The sequence below is a fragment of the Microtus oregoni genome, unplaced genomic scaffold (assembly GCF_018167655.1).
Source record: "Microtus oregoni isolate MIOR12 unplaced genomic scaffold, Mior012 000029F_ref0000214, whole genome shotgun sequence".
NCBI lineage: Eukaryota > Metazoa > Chordata > Mammalia > Rodentia > Cricetidae > Microtus > Microtus oregoni.
In genome coordinates this window covers 19,320,201-19,343,063 of record NW_024543088.1, presented here as the reverse complement: position 1 = coordinate 19,343,063, position 22,863 = coordinate 19,320,201, and the positions used below count along the sequence as shown (strand labels likewise).

At 49.4% G+C, this 22,863-nt stretch overlaps 1 protein-coding gene across 4 annotated transcripts in view; it reads right to left on the bottom strand.

Moving 5' to 3' along the window:
- Nucleotides 1-22,863, bottom strand: part of Smpd4 (sphingomyelin phosphodiesterase 4) — a 47,344-nt gene that overhangs the window by 4,809 nt on the left and 19,672 nt on the right. For 3 of the 4 annotated variants that reach the window (XR_005976560.1, XR_005976559.1, XM_041677871.1), the window contains exons 2-20: nt 22,569-22,713; nt 20,527-20,607; nt 19,099-19,185; nt 17,467-17,609; nt 17,310-17,385; nt 16,729-16,837; nt 16,597-16,649; nt 16,323-16,474; nt 13,942-14,071; nt 10,399-10,470; nt 7,020-7,106; nt 3,706-3,851; nt 3,005-3,095; nt 2,466-2,566; nt 1,770-1,933; nt 1,092-1,288; nt 528-761; nt 284-415; nt 11-139 (exon numbers count right to left, since the gene is read on the bottom strand). Coding sequence is in view for 2 of the 4 variants with exons in the window: in XM_041677871.1 (XP_041533805.1) it covers nt 11-139; nt 284-415; nt 528-761; nt 1,092-1,288; nt 1,770-1,933; nt 2,466-2,566; nt 3,005-3,095; nt 3,706-3,851; nt 7,020-7,106; nt 10,399-10,470; nt 13,942-14,071; nt 16,323-16,474; nt 16,597-16,649; nt 16,729-16,837; nt 17,310-17,385; nt 17,467-17,609; nt 19,099-19,185; nt 20,527-20,565 (2,142 nt within the window). In the remaining 2 variants the exon portion in view is untranslated. The remainder of the gene's footprint in view (nt 1-10; nt 140-283; nt 416-527; nt 762-1,091; nt 1,289-1,769; nt 1,934-2,465; nt 2,567-3,004; nt 3,096-3,705; nt 3,852-7,019; nt 7,107-10,398; nt 10,471-13,941; nt 14,072-16,322; nt 16,475-16,596; nt 16,650-16,728; nt 16,838-17,309; nt 17,386-17,466; nt 17,610-19,098; nt 19,186-20,526; nt 20,608-22,568; nt 22,714-22,863) is intronic. The other variant, XM_041677872.1, reaches the window with a different exon arrangement.

The following is a 22,863-nucleotide window of genomic DNA, read 5'->3' as shown; positions in this document are numbered from 1 at the left end:
GCTCACTCACTCTGCGGTTGACTGCAGAGGACAGTCGGAAGAGTGCTCGGACCAGACTGGTGATTTCGTAGCTCCGGATGGGCTGCAGCTCTAAGTCCCCCTGGTACTCAATTTCAAACCTTCGCAGACCATTAATGATCTAGAAACCCAGGCAGTGAGAAAAGTTCTGAAAATACATCTTTGCAAACAACACGGGCAAGAGGATAAGGGAAGCCAAGAACAGATCATGTGACCATTATGCACCCCTTGTGAAAGAAGTGGTAGCAGTCTGTTGGCGACCTACCTGGTAGCGGCCCAGGGGTGTAAGGATGAGTCCTTCTTCCCCCACAATGCAATCTGGTAGCTGCTGCTTCCCATTCTCGTCCCGTGCGTTTCCCAAGGCAAGCGTGAGTTGGGCCAGCTGGGCTTCACTGAGCTAGCAGAGAGAAAGTCTCTGCTTTCAGGGGGAATTTCAAAGGGAAGGAAGGGGAGAGCTCTTCACCCCCACTAGAGTGAGTCCCTCACAGAGGGAGCTGTGTAGCACATACTCGGAATATCTGGCGCAGGTACTCCAGGGCCTTCTCCAGGTACTCATCTGTCTTGCGGACACTGTCCTGACCCATCTCATCCAGATCATTGCATGGGTAGCAGCTATTTGGGTCTGTGGTGCCAAAACCCAGCCATGATAGGAAGGAACGTCTAGCGGGGCTTTCCACACACTGATCAGAGATGGACTTGGCAGTCTGCTTGGCCTGAGTGATGAGCTGAGCAAGGCGCAAGACCTGCGAGGGAGGCACAGGCATGGCAAATGGCTCAAGGGTCACCAAAGGTGGTGTCACTGCACTAAGGCAGGGTGGCCCTGGGTAACCAGCTTTGGAAGAGTGCCTACCCACAGAGGAAAATGGCATTTATGGTGTAGATGCTCTTGATTATGAGAAAATATTACCCATTACTGGGGAAGGGAGGGGAGGGGAGGGGAGGGAAGAACTCAGAGCATCTACTCTGTATTCAGCCTTCCTCCTTTCTTTCCTGAACTGAAAAGCCCTTCCCTGCTTCAGCTAGTCTTCAATACTTCAGGGAGCTCACATTAGTGTGGCCCTTTGGTAACTCACCAGGGTCCGGACTTCAGGACCAAACATTGGGGTATATTTGCAGTCCTGGCCCTCCAGACTGTAGACATGGCTCTTCACCTTGAATGAGGCATCTGTCACAACTGGGGGCCATGGTGACAGGAAGCTGCTGGTGATGGTGAAATGACGATGTTGGCGGTGGGGAATGATGAGCTCTGGCTCCAGGAACAGCTGCTCTCCTAGAAAGCAAGAGGAGTCTGGCACCTGCATCCCAGGAGCTCCTGGTAGAATTCCAGACCATTTTCTCAGGCTCCTGAAGAGCTGCGGCAATGCTGAGCAGGGGTTGTACTTGGACTGTCAAAGGGTCCGAAGCTTGGGAGCCCCCGCAGCACCAACAGTGGACAAGTGCTAGGTTAGCGACAGCAGCTGCTGCCTGTCACCGTCCACTCGTCAACAGGGACCAACAGCAGTTTCAAGAGAGCTGCAGTTTAGAGCTCTGCTGCCCATCTCTCTGAGCTCAATACAGCCATTACCTGGCTGCCAGCACTGGGAATGGGACATTCAACCAAGCCCAGAGCGTTTACTAACTTTTGATGTCCCCCAAGTCCCCAAGCCATGGTGAAAGTCCTTGAGTCATGCTGCATCCTTTTGTTCCTCTGTGCTGCCTCTCAGCAGCTGAGGTCCTAGCTCAGTGGGGCTGGCCCAGGGCTGAAGACTCACCTTTCTGGATCATCTCAGTCAGGTTGGGCTGGGCAAAGACCTTAGCCACTCGGAATACCATGAGTGCATTCTTTGGGCTGACCAGGTCTGTGCGGAGTGCACGATTCAGGAAGCTCACAAACAGTTTGGTGTACATCAGCAGGTTTTCCTGGATGAAGGGTGCCCTGGAGACAAATGGCAGGATGGGGACCAGGCAGAGTAAGACTATGGAGTAGACCTCTTATTGGAGGCAGGAGCCATACTGGTCCTTACTTCCTACAGCTCACCCTTCCTGACTCCCCCAGCTGCTGCCACCATACAAAGGAGTCACAGGCATTAGGCAGGAAGGGGGGTGCAACACCTCAGTCCTCTGGTGTGACTAAGCATCAAACATAAGAGGGCCATGGGCATCACAACAAGGTCTCCTGGAACAGGATATGAAGAGCAAGACTAGGACCCAGGAGAGGAAAGGCCATAGTGACCCCAGTACCCCCAAGGAGTATAAGATAAAGGGGACATGGCAGTTGCTCTGTGCTGGTAAGGGTGAAATGGGGGACTTTGGGACGGTCATAGAGCCAGGCTAGGCCAAAGCAAGGAGATGGGGATCCAGGGTCATGCTCTGCCCCCATTCTGAGACTGGAACACGGCCCACCAGGCAGCGTCTGCTCGAGAGAGCAGTGCTATCACTGGGTCCCTGGGCTGGGTGGGGGTGCTCACCATTTCTCCGACACAGACCGTGGCTGGGCATCACTGCTCTGAGCCTGCTTCTCAGGGGCATACCTCCATGGCTGCAGGTAGCTCAGCCACATCTCCAGGACCTAAGGAGGGACACAATATGCCCTGAAGGCCTGTGGTTGTAGGCTAGAGCACTTGACTTTCAGACACATCCTTTGATGGTCTAGACCCGGCTCTGAAGACAGGCCATAACAAGATCTATGCTCTAGTTGCAGGGCTAATGCCCTGCTGGGCTCTGCACTTTTCTCCAACTGCAACGTAGAGGTCGGTAAGTGATTAGCTCCTCCTACAGTCTCCCAAGGACACTGCAGGAACTCAAGGACCTCCTGCAAGTCCCTCTGAGGGTTGTGGGAACAGAGTATGGCTCTTCCGTACTCAAAAGCCAACAGAACGGCAAACCTTTATCTCTAAGGCCTGTGGTGACAGCCCCCCACCCCCATTCAGTCAACCCACCCCACAGGCTGCCAACTTCATGGCCCAGGAGGCGACAATGAGGATGGGGGCAGGGGATAAGTGCTTACGGCTCTGAAGGATGCATCCAGAGGCCAGTGGCCAAAACAGTGCTGTAAGAAGACATATAACTTCTGCTGGACAAACCGCGGCACTGCAGCCCTGTGGAGACGGGAGAGTCATGAGCTGTCACTCGCACAGGGGTGTGTGGCTACTCACAGGCGCCAGCCATGGCCTGTGAGTGAGTCTGTTCTGCCTGTAGGGAACACTGAGCATTCCCCTGAGGTACAAGCTGTTTCTATCCTGTTGTCCAGAAGAAACCAGAGGTCAAGAACACAGTATATAAGTTGCCTTTGAAGTCAGACTCTGGTACCAGCCTGTCTCCTGACTGAGGTAAGACGGAACAGCAAGGCTGTGATCTCTGGCCAGTCAGCTCTTCCCACCACACAGGGAGCAGCTAGAGCAGCGGTTCTCACCCTGTGGATCGTGACCCCTTTAGGGTCGCCTATCAGATATTTACATTATGATTCCTAACAGTAGCAAAATGACAGTTATGAAGTAGCAACGAATAATTTTATGGTTGGAGGCCAGCACAGCAAATGGGACTGTATTAAAGGGTCGCAGCATTAGGAAGGGTGAGAACCTCATCCTGAGGAAAGGCTTTAAGAGCAGCAGCCGCCAGCCCTCTGGCCTCAAACAGGCCAGCAGGGATCTGTCGCAGTAGACAGAAGGGGAACAGAGGCCTAGGAGCCCTACCACACCCTACACCCACCGTTTGAACTCCTCCAGGGGGCTGGTGGCATGGGAGTGTGTCGACGGGGAAGCCTGGTCTGGCTTCAGGCTGTTGGCAAAGGCGTGGAGGTGCTTCAGCAGCAGGCGCACCACCAGCACGTGCTCCTCCGTAGGTGTGAAGGACTCCTAGGGAGGGATGCTGTGTCAGGCTGGGCGAGAGCTACAGCACCTACTGCAGCCCCACAGGAGACAAGCATCAGGCCATGCTGCTGGAGCGGAACTGACAGCAGCCCAGAGCACTGAGGCGCGTAGCCTTGTGCCCGCCCTGGGCAGGCTAGTGAAACACTCATCAAAGAGCGCCTCACACCCTACCTTGGCAATATCTGGCCATGCACCCTCAGACAACTGCAGCCTGTGCTGGGCCTCAAGGCCCTGTCTCCTGCTGAGCCAGATGGTGAACACAGGGTGGGTCACTAGCCCACCTAGGTTCTGGATCCAAAGTTGTCTGGCTGCCTCCTAAAGTGCAAAAAGCTCACCTTGCTCAAGTGAGAGTATGTCTTTTCTTCCCAGTTCCTTCTCCAGGCACAAGCCCAGGCCCGCCCAGCTGCCTGTCCTAGGCACAGTCAGATGAAGACCCAAGCCTGGAGGAAGCCAAGGAGCTACTTCCCCCACTGCCAGTCAGCTAAAGTCTCCAGGACTAGAGAATTCTCAGGCTTGTGAAGTGAACTTTAGACACAATACAAACACAATCTTTGGACTAAAAGGAGCCTTTTATTGGCTCTCCGCCTCTCTGGTTGTTGAGTATCTGAGTATAGGTGGTGTTTTTTGGGCAAGGAATAAAGATGCCATCTGGAGGCAGGAGTGAGTCCAGTCATGCGCTCCTCTACCCACATCTTTTGGGCCCTGATGAGTTGTGGGGCTAAGGCTGGAAAAGGGCCTGACCCTCTGGCACACAGGAGACCATACTCAGGCCTCTGTGTCATTAAAGTGCCTTCACTATGGCTGGGCATGGTGATAAATGGCTACAATCCCAGCATTTGGAGGCAGAGACAGGGGGACTGTGGTAAGTGCTAAGCTATCATAGCCTACACGGCAGGCAAGCCAAGGCTACATAATAAAACTGTTTCAAAAAGAAAGGAGAGAGAAAGGTCCCACTCCCAGGTCACACCACACTAGCTATAAGGAAGGCTGTTCTCTTCTGCTTATCTAGAACTTCAAAGTCTTCCCAAAGGACTTCCTGCTTCCGAGGAAAAACAGACGAGCCAGTCTACACCCTCTAAAAATAGGAAATCTAACTTAATTCCCACTATTCAGGTATTAAAAGATGGGCCTGGTGACCCTGAAGATCAGCATCTGATCAGGGCTCTGAGCTCAGGAGGGGTCAATCCTATCATGTGACCAGTGGGATAGTGGGTCATCTCCAGAGCGGGTGCCATAAAGACAGTCTGGCTTCTTGGGGGCGGAACCCAGGCCTTGAGAAGGTTCTGAGCCACTGAGCTGTACCGCCAGCCCTGGGCTTTTTGAGACAGTCACACCAAGTGACTCAGATTGGCCTCAGAGTGGCCACCTGCCTGTCTCCTCCTCATAGGTGCTGACCTAGTTTGGTCGACAACACTTCTTGTCCCCTGCCATGATGTCGGCCAGCACTAAAGTCATCATCAGAGGTATCCCTTTTCCACTCTGGACCAGCACTACATAAAAACAAAACCAAAATCCTTTTGGTCTTTATAATTGACTAGCTGTGACATTGTTAGTAATAGAGAAGGGCTGGGCAGTGGTGGCTCACGCCTTTAACCCCAGCATTTGGAAGGCAGATCTCAGTGAGCTGGAGGCCAGCCTGTTCCACAAAGGAAGTTCCAGGACAGCCAGGACTGTTACAGAGAAACCCTGTCTCAAAAAACCAAAAAGAGAAAAAAAAAAAAGTTTAACACAAGTTAAATGCAATTGGACAACTGGCATAACCATACCAACCCACAAGAGTCCTAGTCCATTTTCTATTTTTTGTTTGTTTTTCGTTTTTTGAGACAGGATTTCTCTGTGTAACAGTCCTGGCTGTCCTGAACTCACTTTATAGACCAGGCTGCCCTCGAACATACAATAGTCACAAGGACTAATCAACACTAACAACCATCAGGCCAGGCTAGAGCTCCCACTCATATCCCTCTACATACAGCTCCTCTCCTGGCAGCTGGCCGGACACTCTGAGCAGTCGGTTCCTCAGCTTAGAGAGCAAACAGCACCATCATAGGAGCCGCACCCCATCTCCCCCAGCAGCAAGCACCACCCCATCTTACCCGGCTTTTCATGAGGTTGTAGGTAACCAGCCCTGGGCACCCTTCCCAGCCATCTCCTCCCTTCTTCTATGGGGTGGGGAGGGCTCACATGCTAGAGGGGTATTACAGGTGTCCCCAGTGCCATCTGTACTTTCTAATGACAGAAGGATGTGCTCCCACAGCCCATACATAGCATTTCCCACTATGCCCAGCCTCGGGCTCATCTTCACAGTTCCTGCTATGGGGTCTTCCCTGGAGCTGCTTCACTGTCCAGTCCGCCCATGGCAGCGCCTCACCACCTGCTGCTTCTAAGCAGTAACCTTCTGTGAGAAGCCAGCAACACTCAGTGGGCAAGCCCGGTTTTTTTCATCTTTGTTCAATTCAGTATCAGCTGTTATAATGTTCTTCCCCAGGGTAAACAGACACAGTCCTGTTTGGGAGCACATCTCTGCATTCCCACGGTTTCTCACAAATCAGCCACCTCCATCCCCCCAAATACCTGAGGTCTGAACTTCACTCCACTGACCTCAAATCCATTATACATTGGTCATTTCTCCCTAAGTAGGCACCAATCTCCACAAGGTCACCACTTGCCCTCATTTGCCTCTGAATGAGTCTGTAAGTGGCTGGGGTTCAACAGAAGGCCCCCCATGTTTTCCTACTCTCTTGTAATACAATTACATCCTTCAGCTACATGCCTCTGAACAGGGCAGGAGCCACATCATACGGAAGTCCTCTGTGTAGTGAGGAAGTCAGACCACTGCAAGGCTCCCCCACAAATCCTGAGAGGTTGAGACAGCCCTGCAGGCTAGGGGCTTAGGAGGAAGATTCCATAATCTTCTAGGCTGTGTGCCTCACACAGCCACATGGCCATACACCGAAACCAGGCTAGCCGGCAAACCTGAGGGCAAGTCAAGCTGAAGGCTGGATTGGGCCTGCCCCTAAATATATGGGTGTCTTTTGCTCAGGACTCCCTCTTCAGGACCACACCAGACTTCTGGGAGACCCTTTACTGTACACTGGACGAACACACACTCTGGCGCCCACCTTGGGGCAGGGGAAGGGAAGGAAAGGCCAGTACTTGATAGGCGTGGAGGGCCTGGAGGCTGGGTTGGGCAGGGCTGTGGAGGGCGCTGGAGACATTGAGTCGGTAGTGTAGAACTTCCAACTGAGAGACAACAAACAGAGAAAGGCCAAGAAGAGGCAGATCAGAGGACATACAGGGTGGGGGAGGGGAAGGGCAGGATAGGGTAGGGGAAGAGAAGAGGGCAGAGAGAAAACATGAGGAGCCCAAGAGAAAGAACAAAAAAGAAAAAACAAAAAACAAGAACAACAGTTCATCAGTGGCAATACCCAAAAACTGCCCGGCAGCCCTGGGCTCCCACAGGCAATCCCCAGCTCAGACAGATGAACTCTCAAGATCCCTACACATGGCGTGCCCTCACAAGGTCCCTATGCGTGGTCAGCCCTCACAAGGTTCCTACATAGCTGGTCAGCCTTCATAAGATCACTAGGAAGTCTTGGGCTGCTGGGGCTGAAGGCCTCAGAAGCCCTGAGGTATGCCCAATTCTGTTTTTCCAGAAGTGTAACACTGTCCCACTAACCCTAAAATGACAATGTGTGTGTGTGTGTATATATGACAATGTGTATCAACATGTACACATAACAGCCCACCAAAGCTCACTGTCACTGGGACATGCTATTGCTACCACGTCGAAGCTCAGAAAAGAAACCTCTGAGCCAAGCACAGAAGGACTTCGGCGTGGAGGTGTACAACTGGCCTTCTGCATATATGGGATCCACATGGAACTGACCAATTTATAAAGCCTCTGTCCTGAACATGCACATGAAATATTAAGTAATCTTCATGTATTTTGTTTTGAGACCGGGTCTCATACTGCAGCCTATGTGGGCGTGGAACTTGCAATTCTGCCTCGGCCTCTGGAGTGCCAGATTACAGGCACATGTAGGGAAAACCTTAAAGCAGGACAGGCCAGTTATGTGCAAGAGCATTGTACACAAGGGAATTAATGATGCAAAGACCCAGGAACACTAAGGAGCAGGCTCCGAGGCAGAGGCATCCCTTGGATAAGGAGTGAGGAAGTACCGAGGGACTTCCATGGCCCGACTTGAGAAGTTCACCCAATTCACTGGGAACAGCATACATGTGTGAGGTCCTAGGGTCAACCCCCAGTACCAGAGAAGGGGGAGAATGAATCTTTAACCAAATCAGCAGATGAGTATATAACAGAACCAATTCTCACATATCTAAAACCATAAACATCCTTCCATGAGATGGTTCTCTCCAATCTGAGTAGATGGGCCCGGGCCCAGCCCACCAGGTTGTTCTCTGTCCCTACACTGGAAACTGCTAAAGGTGGGGGTGCATACTAGTTCCAACTGGGGAGACAGACTTTCTACTTCTTGTCGCTCAGCACACAGAGCTTCCAAGGGAAGGAACCCCCAAGAATCCAACAGAGTCTCATCCCCCTAGAGGCTGGGGCAGCCTAGGAACAGCAGAGGTAACAGCCAAGCCAGCAAGCCTCCTGGCCCCACCCAACACCCTCAACCCCACCTCCCTGCAGCACCACTGCCTGCTAAAGCACTTCCAAAGCCAGCACAGTCATGCCCCACAAAGGCCATGCCCTACCAGGAGAAGAAAGAATGGACTTGCCATGGAGCCTCCAGGAAAAAGAGCAAAGGCCCTTCCTCACAGGCTTCCTTTGTGCCAGACCCCAGGCTCAAGTGCAGTGCTCCGAGAGGAATCAGGCTCCCCTTCGTGCAGGAACACAGGGCAGGTGCCCTGCAGACCACAGCCAGCACTGACCCCAGTCACAGGGAGTGAGCATGTACTCTGGACAAGTCTAACCTGAGTGGAATCTCAGGTGCCAATTTTTCTGCATGTGGCAGTGGAGGCTTGTTGGGGACTGGAAAGGATTTCTGGAAGGTACAGTACAGGCCCCAGTAACAGGATGGAGCTATAGAGGAGGGCAACTTCTGCAGCTGCCTTCCCTGGTGTCCAGCCACTGGAAACCTCTGGCTGGGTTCTACGTTCTGTCTCAGTAGAAGACAGAAAAGGACAGTCATCCAGGGAACACCAAACTTCCTAGCACGCCTCATCCACCCAAGGTCTGGCCAAGAAGAAGCAGCTGTGGGGAAAAGAGGGAAGTCCTCTTCCACACAGAGACAACCCACTGACCCTTCCCTCTGACCACAGAAGATAAACTCGTCAGAGGGAACAACCCAGAAGGGCCTTTCTGGTTGGCTCTTGAGAGCAGGTGTGGCTTCTACTCACTGGAAAGACAGCAGGAGCGACAGGATTCACTGCAGCAAAGCAAGCCTACCTCAGCAAGACCAAGCCAGGTGGACAAGGCTAGTCAGCTGGGGGCCTGGGAACCTGGAGAAGCCCAGTACCAGCCTTCCATGTGCCAGCCTAGAGCATGAGCAAGTCCGGCTGGAATCAGGAAGGGTGTCGTGGGCTCTCAGTGGTGCCCAAGGTCTAGGAGGAATCTTCAGCCTTTCCCTGTCCCCCTTTCCCAATGTGATGCTATGAATGGACATGGGGGGGGGGGGGGGCTCTGCACTTTGCAAGTCGTGGGAAAGAGTCTCTATCTTCAACACAGCAGAATGCTGGAGTCAGAACTGGCTACAGCGATGCTGTGGTAGCAGTATCCAGGGCTCACTACTGAGTCAGTTACAGGACACACTTAATGGGAACACCATCACCTATGCACTCTTCATTTTAAGGAAAGTACTCAAGAGTTCATCTGGCCACGACAAGATCCGTCTACAGGGTAAGGAGATCAAGCAGCAGTGTGTGTTGACGCTGCCTGTGATTCTGTGACTCTCAAGACCCATTGGGCCACTCACTAACTGAATAGAACTGTTTTACTCTGACCAGTAAAAGTCAGCCCACTAGAGTACCTGCCCAAGGGGTACCAACATCAGGAGGTTCCAGGGACACTGCCACCTCCACATCTCTGCAAATGAGTGTGCTACCCAGGGAGGAAGGCAAGGGAAAGGCCAAGGAAGAGGAGAGGAGGAAGAGCAGGCAAGGCCACATGCAGGAGGGTCCCAGAGCCCACACATCACAGATGGCTGCTTGCTGATGCTCTGCAAACCAGAGCAGTAAGCGGGCCCAAGAGGTGTAAGGTCACCACAGCATGCAGGAGCTGCTCAGGACCACCTCAAAGTATCAACTGGACCTACAGTGTTCTCTGTCCCAGAAGAACAAGAGCATCAGACCCAAGCCTGTCCCAGCGGTGGGAAGGGACTGTAGAACCGCACAGCGAGGACCTCAGGCTCAAAGGTCATCGCTATGTATGATATCCAAGTGAAGGGTGAGCAATGGGCTTCTGCTTCCCTCCATCAAAGCTGGTACAAGTGACTCATGCTGACAAGATACAGCAGGCTAGCAAGGGCAAGAGACAGGAGATGGATTAATAACTACAGACACATACCTTGGCATGAGGGGACTGCATTTTCTGGTACATTTCCAGGGAATAATGATGAAGCCACATTTCAACAAAAACCTGCAAAAGGACATTAACTGATCACACTGTCAGCAGGGCATTATACCATTTAATGGTGAGGAAGTCTTTCCAACAAATGGTGCTGGAAACAGGCAGCCCACACGCCAAAGAAGCAAGCTGTGAGGCACCTGATCCCACACACAAGAATTAATGCAAAATGGAATGCTGGCCTATGTACAAGAGCCCAAACCACAAGACTCAGAGGAAAACACAGGGAGAAGCTTTGGCTATAACTCTTTGAGGTGACATCCCCCCCCCAAAAAAAAGACACCAGGAATGTCATCAAAAACAAGACCCTTTTACAGAGTGAAAGCAAGCGACAAAATAGGAGAACATACTCACGACCTCCCAGCCCTTATCTGACAAGGAATTTCTATGTAGAATATATAAATTTAAAAACTTAACCCTATATCAAAAGGACAATGCTCCAAATAGGAGAGACAAAAGCCAATAAAACCTTAAAAGATAGTCAACCTATTGCTAATTATTAGGTAAATCAAAATGACACCACTTCATACCCACTGAGTTACAGTAGCCACTCAGTTCCCAGCACACACGGTGGTTTACAAGCACCTGTAACTACTGTTCTAGAGGAACTGCTGCCCTCTTCTAACTGGAACATGGTGTACACATACATGAAGGCAAAATATCCATACACATTAAAAAGAAAAAAAAACGCAAAATAAGAGACAATATTGATTTTCCATGTGAAAAAAAATGGAACCCATGTACTCTACTTGGAGGGAAGGGGGCAGTGGCTATAAAACAGAAAACAGGCACAGGTGGTGGCGCAGGCCTTTAATCCCTCCCAGCACTCAGGGGGCAGAAGCAGGCAGATCTCTGTGAGTTCAAGGCCAGCCCGGTAGACAAAGCAAGTTCTAGGACAGCCAGAGCTACACAGTGAAACCCTGTCTTGAAAAACAAAATAAAACAAATAAACAAACAATAGAAAACAGAAAGCAGAACTACCATGTGGCCTCATGATGCTATTTCTAGATACATTATATTCCAAGACCTAAAAGCAGGGGGCTGGAGAGATGGCTCTGTGGTCATGAGCACTTGCTGCTCTTCCAGAGGACCCATGTTCAGTTCACTTCCCAGCACCCACACAGCAGTTCTGATCTAAAACTCTCTTCTGACCTCTGTACTTAAATGATCCATACCCATACATATACACATAAATAAAAGTAAAGCTAAATAAACCTAAAAGTAGATAACTGAACATCAACATTCACAGCAGGCTAATATTCTCAATAGCTAGATAAAAAGGAGACAAAACCCAAGTGTCTACAGACAGATAAATGGATATAGCCATCTAACAGAGTACTACTTGACCATTAAAAATGAGAGATTTTGTTTATTAGCTTTAGAGACAAAATGTTATAGGCTGGCCTTGAACTTAAGATCCTTCTGTCTCAGCTACCTAAGTCGGGGATTATCAGGATGAGACACTACGTCCAGTAAAAGGTAGGAAATTCTGATCATGCTACGAGAATGAACCCTGAGAACATTACACTAAATAAAGCAAATCAGTCACAAAAATATTCCACATAATCTAGATAAATCCTCTAGAAATGAGGCGCCTAGAGTAGTCAGATAGTAGAGACAGAAGCAAGATAGGAAAGGGAGATGGAGAACAGCCATGAAGGGTTAGTTCCTTTTTCAAGACAAAATGTGGTTTTACCCCATCCCTCAAAGGATGCATTAGGGAGCATTGTGGAATATGGGCTAAAGGATTATAAGAGCCAGAGCTCTGTCAGGAAGAGCTGGAGTCGAGTGTCGTCTGGACACAAGACCACTGTACTAAAAAACTCACCGCTGCTGGGGTCGCCCACACAAGGTTAGCACGGAAGAAGAAACTCACATGCTCCTGCCCTAACTGAGGAGCTATAACAACTGATGACCTCTGGGAGTGTGTGTGTGCGGGAGGAGGGGGGGCTGTTCTTTGATGGTGTAGCTCCCTATAGGTCGACTGAACTCCAGGGAAGCCCTAGACTCATGAGTACATGGGCAGCACAGACTGGACTCAGTGAGTTACAAAAACAAGAAAGGGAGGGGAAGGAAGGAAAAGCAGTATGGGAAGTTGGGAGAAGTAAGGGAATGGGGGGTTGGATCTGGGAGGAGTAGTGGGGATTAGTGTGATCCAAATATACTATATGCATACACCGATTTCTTAAAAAATTAGTCAAAATTAGAGATTTATGCAGTTTGGAAGGGCTCAACAGTTAAGAGTACTTGCTATTCTTGCAATGATTCAGTTTCCAACACTCACACGGTGCTTACAACCACCTGTAACTCCTTTCTAGAGCATCTGATGCCCTCTCCTGGTTTGCATGCACATGGTGCACATAAACTCCACAGGTGTATGCTACATGCACACACACGCGCACGCATGCATACATAAATGCATGTACACATACATTTTAAAAAAGTGTATCACATGCACAACAATCAAATGTACTTAACACTACTTAAAAATGGTTAGGATGTACTTAAGAGGCTGAGGTACATGGACAGAAAATTCTAAGCCAGCCTGGATTACATAGAAAGTGTCTCAAAAAACTCAATGGAAAAAAGATGTTAAAATTAATGTTATATATACTTCCCTACAATTAATTTTTTTATTAAAAAAATAAAAAGAATTGTTGCTCTGGTTCGGAAAACAGAATCCACTTCTTTTGTAAGCCTTGTCTTTGTCATCTGTCTCATGGCAGAGGACAGAGAGCCCACTTCCTGTGAGCCATCCGCACCAACACAAACCCTCTGGGAACACTGATGACAATGACCTTCCGGGGCCACTCTGAAAATAAGCAGATTTCTAAAAGCACAGCACCCATATTCTAGTGGTGCACAGTTGGGGACTGAATTCCAGTCTTCCCAGTGCTGCTCTGTTAACCACATGAGCCCCAGAATCCAGCCCTGGAACGAGCTGATTTTCTCCAGACACTGGGACATGGAAGAGGGCAGGGCCACTCACCGAGCCCCTTAGGGACTCTGTCCTTCCACTTGCATCTCCTGCTCAATGGCTGGGAGCTCACTGCTGACCAAGGTGGAGGTTGTGAGGGCCCTCGTCATAGAACATCATACAGGAATGTCTGCAGCAGGACCTAATACTCAGCATATGTTGATCACAGGAAACCAACACTACAGCACAGAGAGTGTCACAGGGAACAAGGTAGGGCACATGGAACATGTATATTGATGGATTCATTGGAAACTAGATGGCAGATGAATGAGTATGTCCTCGTGAGCAAAACAGTACTGTGGACAAGGGAATCTGGGACAGAAAGTACTGTCTATGACATTTAGCTTACAAGAGTACATCAGTTTCTCTTCACTGCTTTCAAACTGCCATTTAGACTCAGCCTCCAGCTGACTAGGTATCTTTGGGATTCTGCCCCACATGGTGGAAGGTGTTAGCTAGCCGTCTGTTCTGAAAGAGAAGCAGGGACTAGCTGCCTTTGTTTTTACCTGAAGCAGAGTTTCTGACCGCCAAATCTCATGGGACGCAGGGTCTGCATTCACAGATGTCTGATGAGAGATGTGTCGCTTCAAGAGGCTGGTGTGGAGCCCATAGGAGGAAAAGGGCATGGCTGGGGTCCTGACAGGAGATACAGAGACAATAGTAAGTTAGAGACCCCTGCTGACAGCAGAATCAATGACACTGATAGTCATCTACAACACACTGAATCACAGTGCCACAAGGCCCATACTGATACACTTAACACCCTTACTATAAACTGTCTACTTGGCAAATGGGATGCTAAAAAAAAGGGATGACATCAGAAATTTACAACTTATGATACGCTTTATTAATAACTGTGTAACTGAGAATAGGAGATGATAAAATAAATGAGAATTTGACATTCTTAGCCACAAAGTCCTTGGTCCAGGTACAAAGTATAGATTTGAATTTACAGTAGAAAAACCTGGTTAACAACCTTAAGTACAATGACTAAGAACCCATCACCACTAATGGAGCACAGCGTCAGCAAAGATCTGACAGGACACTGGGAAGAACTTGGTATTCCTGCTCACTCAGCCCAAGTTGGGCCTAGGCATGCTCAGATACCGAAGGAAGAGAATACCTACACCTAGTCTGCCAAACACACCTAGGAACCTCTGCCACTGTCAGGAAGCACAGGAGGAGTGAGGGGCAAAGGGCTACCGAGATGGCTTCTGTCCCAGTTAGTATTTGGTCAACCTTATACAAGCTACAGTCATCTGGGAAGAGGAAATTTAATTGAAAAAGTGGCACCAAACTGTCTGGAGCAAGTCTGTCACGTATCTTCTTGCTCAATAGCTGATACAGGAGGCCCAGCCCAAAGAGGGTGGGGGCAGTGCCACCCCTGCACAAATGGTCCTGAGTTGCTTTAGAAAGCAGGCTGAGCAAGGAGCAAGTTAGTACGAAGTGTTCTTCAATGGCTTCCGCTTTAGTTCCCGCCTGACTTCCCTCAGTGATGGAGATGAAATAGACCCTTTCCTCCCTACATTGCTCTGCTCAGGTCTGTATCACAGCAACAGAACCCAAGACACTAACTGCACAATGAGCCGCTGGCAAGTACCAGACTCTAACCAGCAGACATGGCTGGGGTAGCTGGTAGAACGCTAAATAGGCCCTCAAGATTTGATGAGGGAGTTTGGTAGTAAACTAGCATCCAAGGTGAACAGATGCACTGTGCTCAATCAAGAAGAATGTGATGGCCTCTAGGAAACACAATGGAATACCAAATGGTCCAGGAAAGCAGGGCACATTCGTAACCCAATATTCAGGAGGTGGAAACAAGAGGATCATGAATCTGAAGGCAGTCGAGGCTACACACTGAGAGTGGCTGTACAAAAGAAAACAAACGACCATATATTCTCTACAAACAGCCATAACTGTGTCAGCACAATTTGGAAATCTGGGTTAAAAAGCTTGTGAAAGTTCTTTCTGGCAACTTTTCTTTAAGTGCGATATTACTTCAAAATAAAAAGTTAAAGCAAGCAACAAACTAGGCCCAGGCAATCATTTAGCCCCCAAATTCCACCTTGGAGAGGGTACGAATTTACCAGACCTCCACGCTCTCCCCCTCAGCTATGGAACCACCAGAGATCAGGGTCAGGTCACCAGCCATCAGCACCTCCACAGCCTCACCTCCCACATGGTGAGTCTGAGGTGAAGGTATGCCTGGCAGGCACATACCAGCAGAGATGGGCTGGACCTGAGCCCACATCAGTGCCTGCCCACAGACTCCTAGAGCAGTCACCAGAGCCGCATCAGTGCCTGTCCACAGACTCCTAGAGCAGCCAGTGGGTCGGTGAGGGGAGGGAGCAGAGAAGCTCAGACAGTTCCTGCTGGGGCAGAAAGGTTTCTAAAGAGAAGGACCAAGAGGCTCAGGGCTAAGGTCCCATTAAAACCTTAGAAAAAGCGGCTGGAGAGGTCCCAACCCACTCTCAAACTGCAGCCATAGCACACTTGCAACTGTGCAGCACAGCAACAGGCTTAGCATGTAGTCTGGCACAAAAGCTTCCCAGCGCAGGCTCTCCCACTGACCCACTGACTTATACGATCATCTCTTCTCAAGACAAGACAACCTTTTGCCCTCCACTCTACTCATTGCTTTGGGAGAACTCAGACCCCATCTGCAGTGAGGGCCACTCTATGGCAAGGCCTTGTCAATGAGGTCAGAGACAAGTCTTACTCCCTTCTGTCTTTGTCAGGACAAGGGAAGTTGAGAATGGGACCCCAGAAAGATTGGGGAGCCTTGGACAGAGATACCAATACTTAACAAGGCAATGCTTGGGCAATGCTATTAATGAGGCCCCACTCCCAGTAGAAGGACCAGATCTTAATAGTAAGGCAGCCTTACCTGGGAGCTGGTGAGGGGCTGGACCCCCCTGGGCTGGAGGAGAGTGGTGGAGGCACGCTGCCTTCAGTGGGCAGGAACCACGACAGGTACCTGTCCACCAGGATGAAATAGGCACAGTCTGAAGTACGAACATGGAGGGACATAGGCATAGGCTAGAAAATCAAAATTGTTATTAGTGCTGTGAGCACTGGCCATTGCAAGGACATCCATGGCCAAGCCCTGCCCTTCACTGCGGGGTCTGCACAAGCCACACGCAGAGGTAACCCTTCTGTACCTTTTGAGAGATGAGGCTCAGAGCAAAGAAGAACATATAGTATTCAAATGGATCTGACGACAATGTCAAGGGACAAATGTAGAGGCAATGGGCCACCTTCAACCTCCCACACCTTGGGCCACCAAAGGATACTGAGGGCCAGGTTCAAGCCAATGCCTCCGGTGGGGGGAAACTGGACCTTGTTGTGGTAGAGAGGACTGTCGGGGAGAACATTCTCCTGGATGGATGCCTTCACAGGGCCCTGCAAAGAGAGGCAGGTTGGCGGGCAGTCACCAGCACAGTACCCTCAGCTGTTATAGCACTAGGGGAGCTGAGGCACAGAGACCCTGCTTTACCGGTACGGGGTCTGACCTCTGGGCAGGGCTGGCTTTAGAATTTTTCCTCTTGTCCTCATAAAGCTTCACACACAACAGGGTAAGAACTGGGTGTCTTTTGAGTCCTACCTCCTTAGCATCACACCGCAACCCTCCCTCAAGGTCTGGAGACTCAGAAGAACAGAGCAATGCAGTTACATGGGTCTGTCTGCTACTCAGGCCACAGCATGATGCAATCTCCACCAGCAATGTGTGATGAGTTTTTAAAAATGCTACCACTGGAACTTCTAAGCTGTGACTCCTCTCGGGCCCTGAGAGGCACTCCCTGCCCAGTCACAGCACAGCCAACCGTCTGAGCACTCCGCTCCCCAGTACTGCTCACCACCACGGCTTACTCACAGGAAGGCAGGAGACAGGAAAGTCAAAGTTATAGTCTTCAGCTTGAAGCTTATAAACCAACTTCATCATGGGGCCACTGAATATAAAATTTAAAAAGGAAAGGGGCCTGTTAACATGAGGAAGTATTCAGCCCTTCTCAAGCAGGAAACCTACCTACCTTGGGTCTAGAAATTCCATTGCTATGCTGTACTCCACAGGGTTCACACGCCCCTGGAGGCATCGGAGATTCCAACCAACAAGGACACCATCCAGGCTGCCAAAGATGCTCTCCACCAGCCATGGGAAGATGGCATGCAGTTCCTGAAATAGTGCACAGTGAGGCAGTTGGCATGCTCACTGAGGACCAGTGCCGATCCCTGTCTCTGTTCCAGTTTGCAGCATCACTATGTGCTAAGGTCGCTCTCTTACAGACCCACAAACGCTCTGCTGCAGCAGGGAGGAGTAGCTGCCAATTCTTCCACTGGCATCATGTGACACCCCAACCTTAGATTTGGGTCAATTGAGTCAGTCTTTGACTGAAATATTCTTTACGATTTATTTTTATTATTCTAAAAATTATGTGTATATGTGCATGGGTGTGCGTGTAAGAGCACAGGTGTCTATGGAGTCCAGAAGCAGGTGTCAGATATCCCAGAGGCAGAGTTATGGATGGTTACAGTTGCCTGCATGGTTGCTGGAGCCTGAACCTGGGCTTCTCTGAAAGAGCAGCAAGTGCTCTTAAGCACTGAGCCATCTTTCTGGCCTCTCTCACCCCCTTCACCAATGTTTTTGTTTTGTTTTGAGACAGAGTCTTACTATGTAGTAGGATGGCCTTCAACTCACAGAAATCCTCCTGCCTTACCTCGCAAACGCTAAGACTACTGTCAGCGTACACCACCATACTCAGCCAAGTACAGCAATTTCTAGGCACTGGAGGAGTGACAAAAAAGAGCACTTGCTTCCAAGTGTGGGGCCCTATACCCAGTCCCTAGTATCACAGAACACTAGCAACAACAACAAACAAACTCTAACGGGGACAGAGAACGCTTAGTCAGTCAACGGTGCGTCGTGCAAGCCTAAAGACCTGAGTTTGATCCCCAGTACTCACACAAAAATAGAAGTGTTGTGGCATATGCTAAGAATCCCAGTGATGAGGAGCCAGGCGGGAGAGTCCCTGGGGCTTGCTGGCCACCCACCCACTGAGCCCAGGTCCCAAACAAGGTGGACAGCGGCTGCAGAACAATACCTGAGGTTGCACACATACCCATAAGAACCTGCACACATACACAAACACGTATACCTCCATATACATAAACACCATTCCCTAAAACCCTTCTGATCTTAACAGACATCTACTAAAAAGGAAAGAAATACTTTTTAAAAAAACAAAAATCAAGTCACTGAAACATAACAACAGTATTAATTTGTTGCCCAGGCCAACTTCTTGGACTCAACAATTTCAAGCGTGTGTTAAATAAACATTCTCAAAGTATTTATATCAGAGGTTCTCAATCTTAGTACCACGGACATTTAGGACTAGATACTTTGTTGTTGTTTTTGAGACAGGGTCTCAGGCAACCAAGGTCGGCCTTGAACTTGCTGTGTAGCCTGTCCTTGAACTCCTGACCCTCCTGCATTCCAAGTGACAGGGCTACAGTGTGCTGCATCACTATGCCAGGCTTTAGGCTGGATACTCTGTTGTTGCAGGAAGCTGTCCTGTGTACTGTAGGGTGTTTCTAGCATTTCTGGCTTCTACCCACTACAGACACATTAAGGAGATACCCAAAGGGACCTGCAGGCAAAGCTGTACCTTGGCTGGAAAATCCTCAATGACTTTCACCAAGTCTTGGCAACGCTGTGCAAAGGGCTTATTCACAGAATCGGCTTTCAGGCTTGCCTAGAAGACAATGTGAGGGAATCGTAAACAGACTCGCTACAGTTTGTGTCTAATCAAAAGGGAAACACAAACATTGGTTCCAGCACTTGACGCATCAAGAGCTGCATGTATCAAAGAGCCACAGCGAGCTTCTAGAAGAAAGATGCTATAATTCTACCACCTTTACAACAGAAATTCTCAGGGGCTCCCTTGGGCAGCCTGTTACTTCAGAGAGTGGCATTATCAAAAGGAAACTGACTCCCCCTGGCCCACAAGTAGGGGGTCAACGTTAGGATCAGTCCCACAGTCAGGACAGGACTCCTATTGTATGGGTGACACACAGGAGATGTAAAATTTCCACTTCCTCAACCACCCATGATTGCATCTGTGACCAACAGTCAGAATGGCCAATAAATGCTGAGAACAGAACACTTCTATCTTTCTCTCTCCCTCTCTTCCCCCTCTTGCTCTCTCTCTCTCTCTCTCTCTCTCTCTCCTTTTGGTTTTTTTAAGGCAAGGTTTCTCGTGGAGCCCTGGCTGTCCTGGAACTCAGGCTATAGACCAGGCTGTCCTTGAACTCACAAAGATCTGCCTGCCTCTGCCGCCTGAGTGCTAGGATTAAAGGCGTGCGCCACCACCCAGCCACCTGTTTTCTCTTAATCAGTGGATAGCAACTTACTGGAGTCACATTAAAAAAAGAAGGCAATGATGTAATTATATTATAAACTCAAAAATAAATTAATTTGGAACTATAGACGATGGCCTCTGCCAATTCAATATTCATTTAGACAACAAATAAGCCAGCAAAACACTCAGGACAGAAGCCAAGGAGATCTACTGAGGTCACGGGATATGGGGACAACATACTGACTCCATGGAGAGTTCAGAGACTGAATGCATGTAATATCCTGAACTAAGTGAAGGCACAGTAAGTATTCTAACACTGATTTTGGTATTGTTTCCTATTTTAAAAAAAAATCTAGTAGAGAGATTTTCAAATCAGCTGAGTACGGTGGGACAAGCCCACAATAATCCCAGCACTTGGTGAACTAAGGCAGGATGGACTAGACTTCAAGAGGCCTGCACAGCCAGGTATGGTAGTGCACACCTTTAATTCCAGCACTCATGAGGTAGAGGCAGTCGAATCTCTGAGCTCAAAGTCAATCTGGTCTACATAGCAATTTCCATAACAGTCAGAGTTACATAAAAAGACCCCGTCTCAAAAAACAGAGGGCAGCAGGGCTCTATAGCAAGGTTCTTTGTCCCCTAAAAATGAGTCCTTCAAATCAGAAGAAAGAAGTCTTAAGTCCCTCTGCTATAGAATCACCCCCAGCAACTCTCCCAAAGGTAGCTGACACTTACCAGGAGAAAGCTGGGCTGTTGCAGGTGAGGGAATGCCATAGCAGCCTGTGGCAAGTCAGCAACGGCCGTGCTAGGAAACCACTGTGGAAAAGCAAAGACAAAACCTCTGCATCTTCTACACAACAGACTAGACAATTTCACAGTGCCCAGGAGAGCAGGTGCTGAGCTTGTCACAAATCACACCACATATTCCTTTGATTTCTAAAATGCCACGCTCATACAGACCACAGCTTCGGAGGTGGCCACTGCTTGGTTAGACTTATATAGCACTTGCTAGATACTTGGACCGGCTTTAAGAGCCTTCCATTTGTTTCCTTATCTAATTACAGTGACAGGCAGAACATCTCCCAAGACTGTTCTTGCATGGCTATTCAAACACCCCTCTAATCACTGATGTAAAGAGAGTTTAAAGAACCAACTGAAGTACAATGTCAGTGGACACAAAGCAGAGTTCAGCTGGAAGTCAAGATCTCGAAGGAACTGGATTCTGAGAGCCACTTGAGAAAGCTTGGAAGCAGATTCCTCCCCCAAGTCTGCAGATCTGAGCAGATCTCGGTTTGGCTCCTCTAATATTCTACGCAGATACCTCACTTAAGTTGGCTTGGCCTTGTGACTTTGTAACTAAAAGAAAGCAAATGCAAAAGGTGCTAAGTTCGGAAGGGCAGAAAGTCCATCTTCACATAACCTCATGAGGCGGGCACAAATAAGGAAGCAGGTGGAACACTGCAAAAGCTTTCTTGACACCCAACCAGTAAGCAGCAGAGCCAAGACTCAGGTAAACTCCTTACAAACCTCTTATTTGAAAGAGAAGGGCAAAGCATATAACGTGATCTTTCTAACAAATGAAGAGCAAGTTCTAGGAAGGAAGCCTTTGAAATGGCCACCAAAAATTAGGACTAGCTCTGCAGCTTCCTATCTCTCTGGCCACCGCAGTCAGAAACACTAAGTAATCATAGTCAACAAGGACAGAGAAGAAGCCTGCATTCCACTGATGGACTAGTGAGTCTTTCCCCACAGCTCTGCCCATTACAGGAGTAAAGATGCCAAGGTGGCAACTGGCAGTCTGTGAGGAGAGAAGTTGAGCAGCAGGAGCTGAAGGAAGCTGCAGTTTTGAGGAGATCACACCAATCTATGCCATTTGGCAAGACAATCACTTCCCAGCTTTTTCCAATTCTTAAACTATCGGTTTTAGTATTAAGGAAAACTGAAAATGTCTCAGTCCTGACCAAAATTACAAACTACTCCAAAATGATCAGAGCAGCACAAAACTGTGGAGTATTTGATAAGGACAAGGCTCTAGAGGAGACAAGTAACTCTCTCCTCACAGAAAGCAGGCAACTGAAAGGGAGGGCCAGAGATCTCAAACGTGGGTCTTTCCACGGCTTTTTCAACGACTCTTACCCACTTGATTTGAGACCCTGTCAGCCACGCCCCGTGCCACTGCGCAGGCAGTGCCAAAGGCGTTCGCTTCACTTGACCCCTCAATACCCACTTTCTTCAGGTGCTGCTTTCAACTCTGTCTTTGAGGTTTCTAACGACTGAGAATTAGCGCTCTCAGGCCAAGATTATCGCGCCACAGCCAGGCCCTCCTTTGGCTACTCTATGAGAAGCTGCGGCTTGCCCCCATTTGTTGATCGCGAAGTTTCGAGACTACCCTATTACAGAGGAGGAAACCGAGGCTCGGAAAAGTCAGAAGGTAGAGAACCTGGAACCACACCGAGTTCTACGACCAACACCACTAGCTAAGCCCAAGGTTCAGTTTCCACTCCAAGTCCTCCCTCCCTCAACTCCCGCATCACGCGTCCATCAAGCCCCTACCGGGACTGGCTGTGAGGACCACGCAGGAAGGCGGCAGAAAGGCATGGCCCTGGAGGTGGCGTGAGGGTGCAGCTGGGCCCTCCGCTCCCCGCCAGCCCCGATTCGGAGGAGCTGCCGGGAGCCCCGAAGTCCCACGGCTCGGGGAAGAACCGAGCCGGCCTCGGCGGGGACTCGAGGAAACCGCACGGTGCGGGGCTGCCTCACGCGCGGCTTCCGCCACTCACCTGAGGTGCTGATCGCACAAATCTCGAGCTTCTCAAAAAATGGAAACCGCCATTCGGCCACTCGGCGCCGAAATGTCGTCATCAAGCCGCGTCGGGAACTACGCCCCCTTCCTTTGGCGGGAATCGAAGAGGCTCAGCCTGAGGTCTGAAATACGGAGGAAAGCAAAGGAATAAATTTCAAAAAAATTAGATATAGGCAAGAATTTTTTACACATGACTTCATTGGCGCAGAAACAGCCCGGAGAATTAAAAATGGGACTACATGAAATTAAAAAGTTTATACAAAAGATACGGA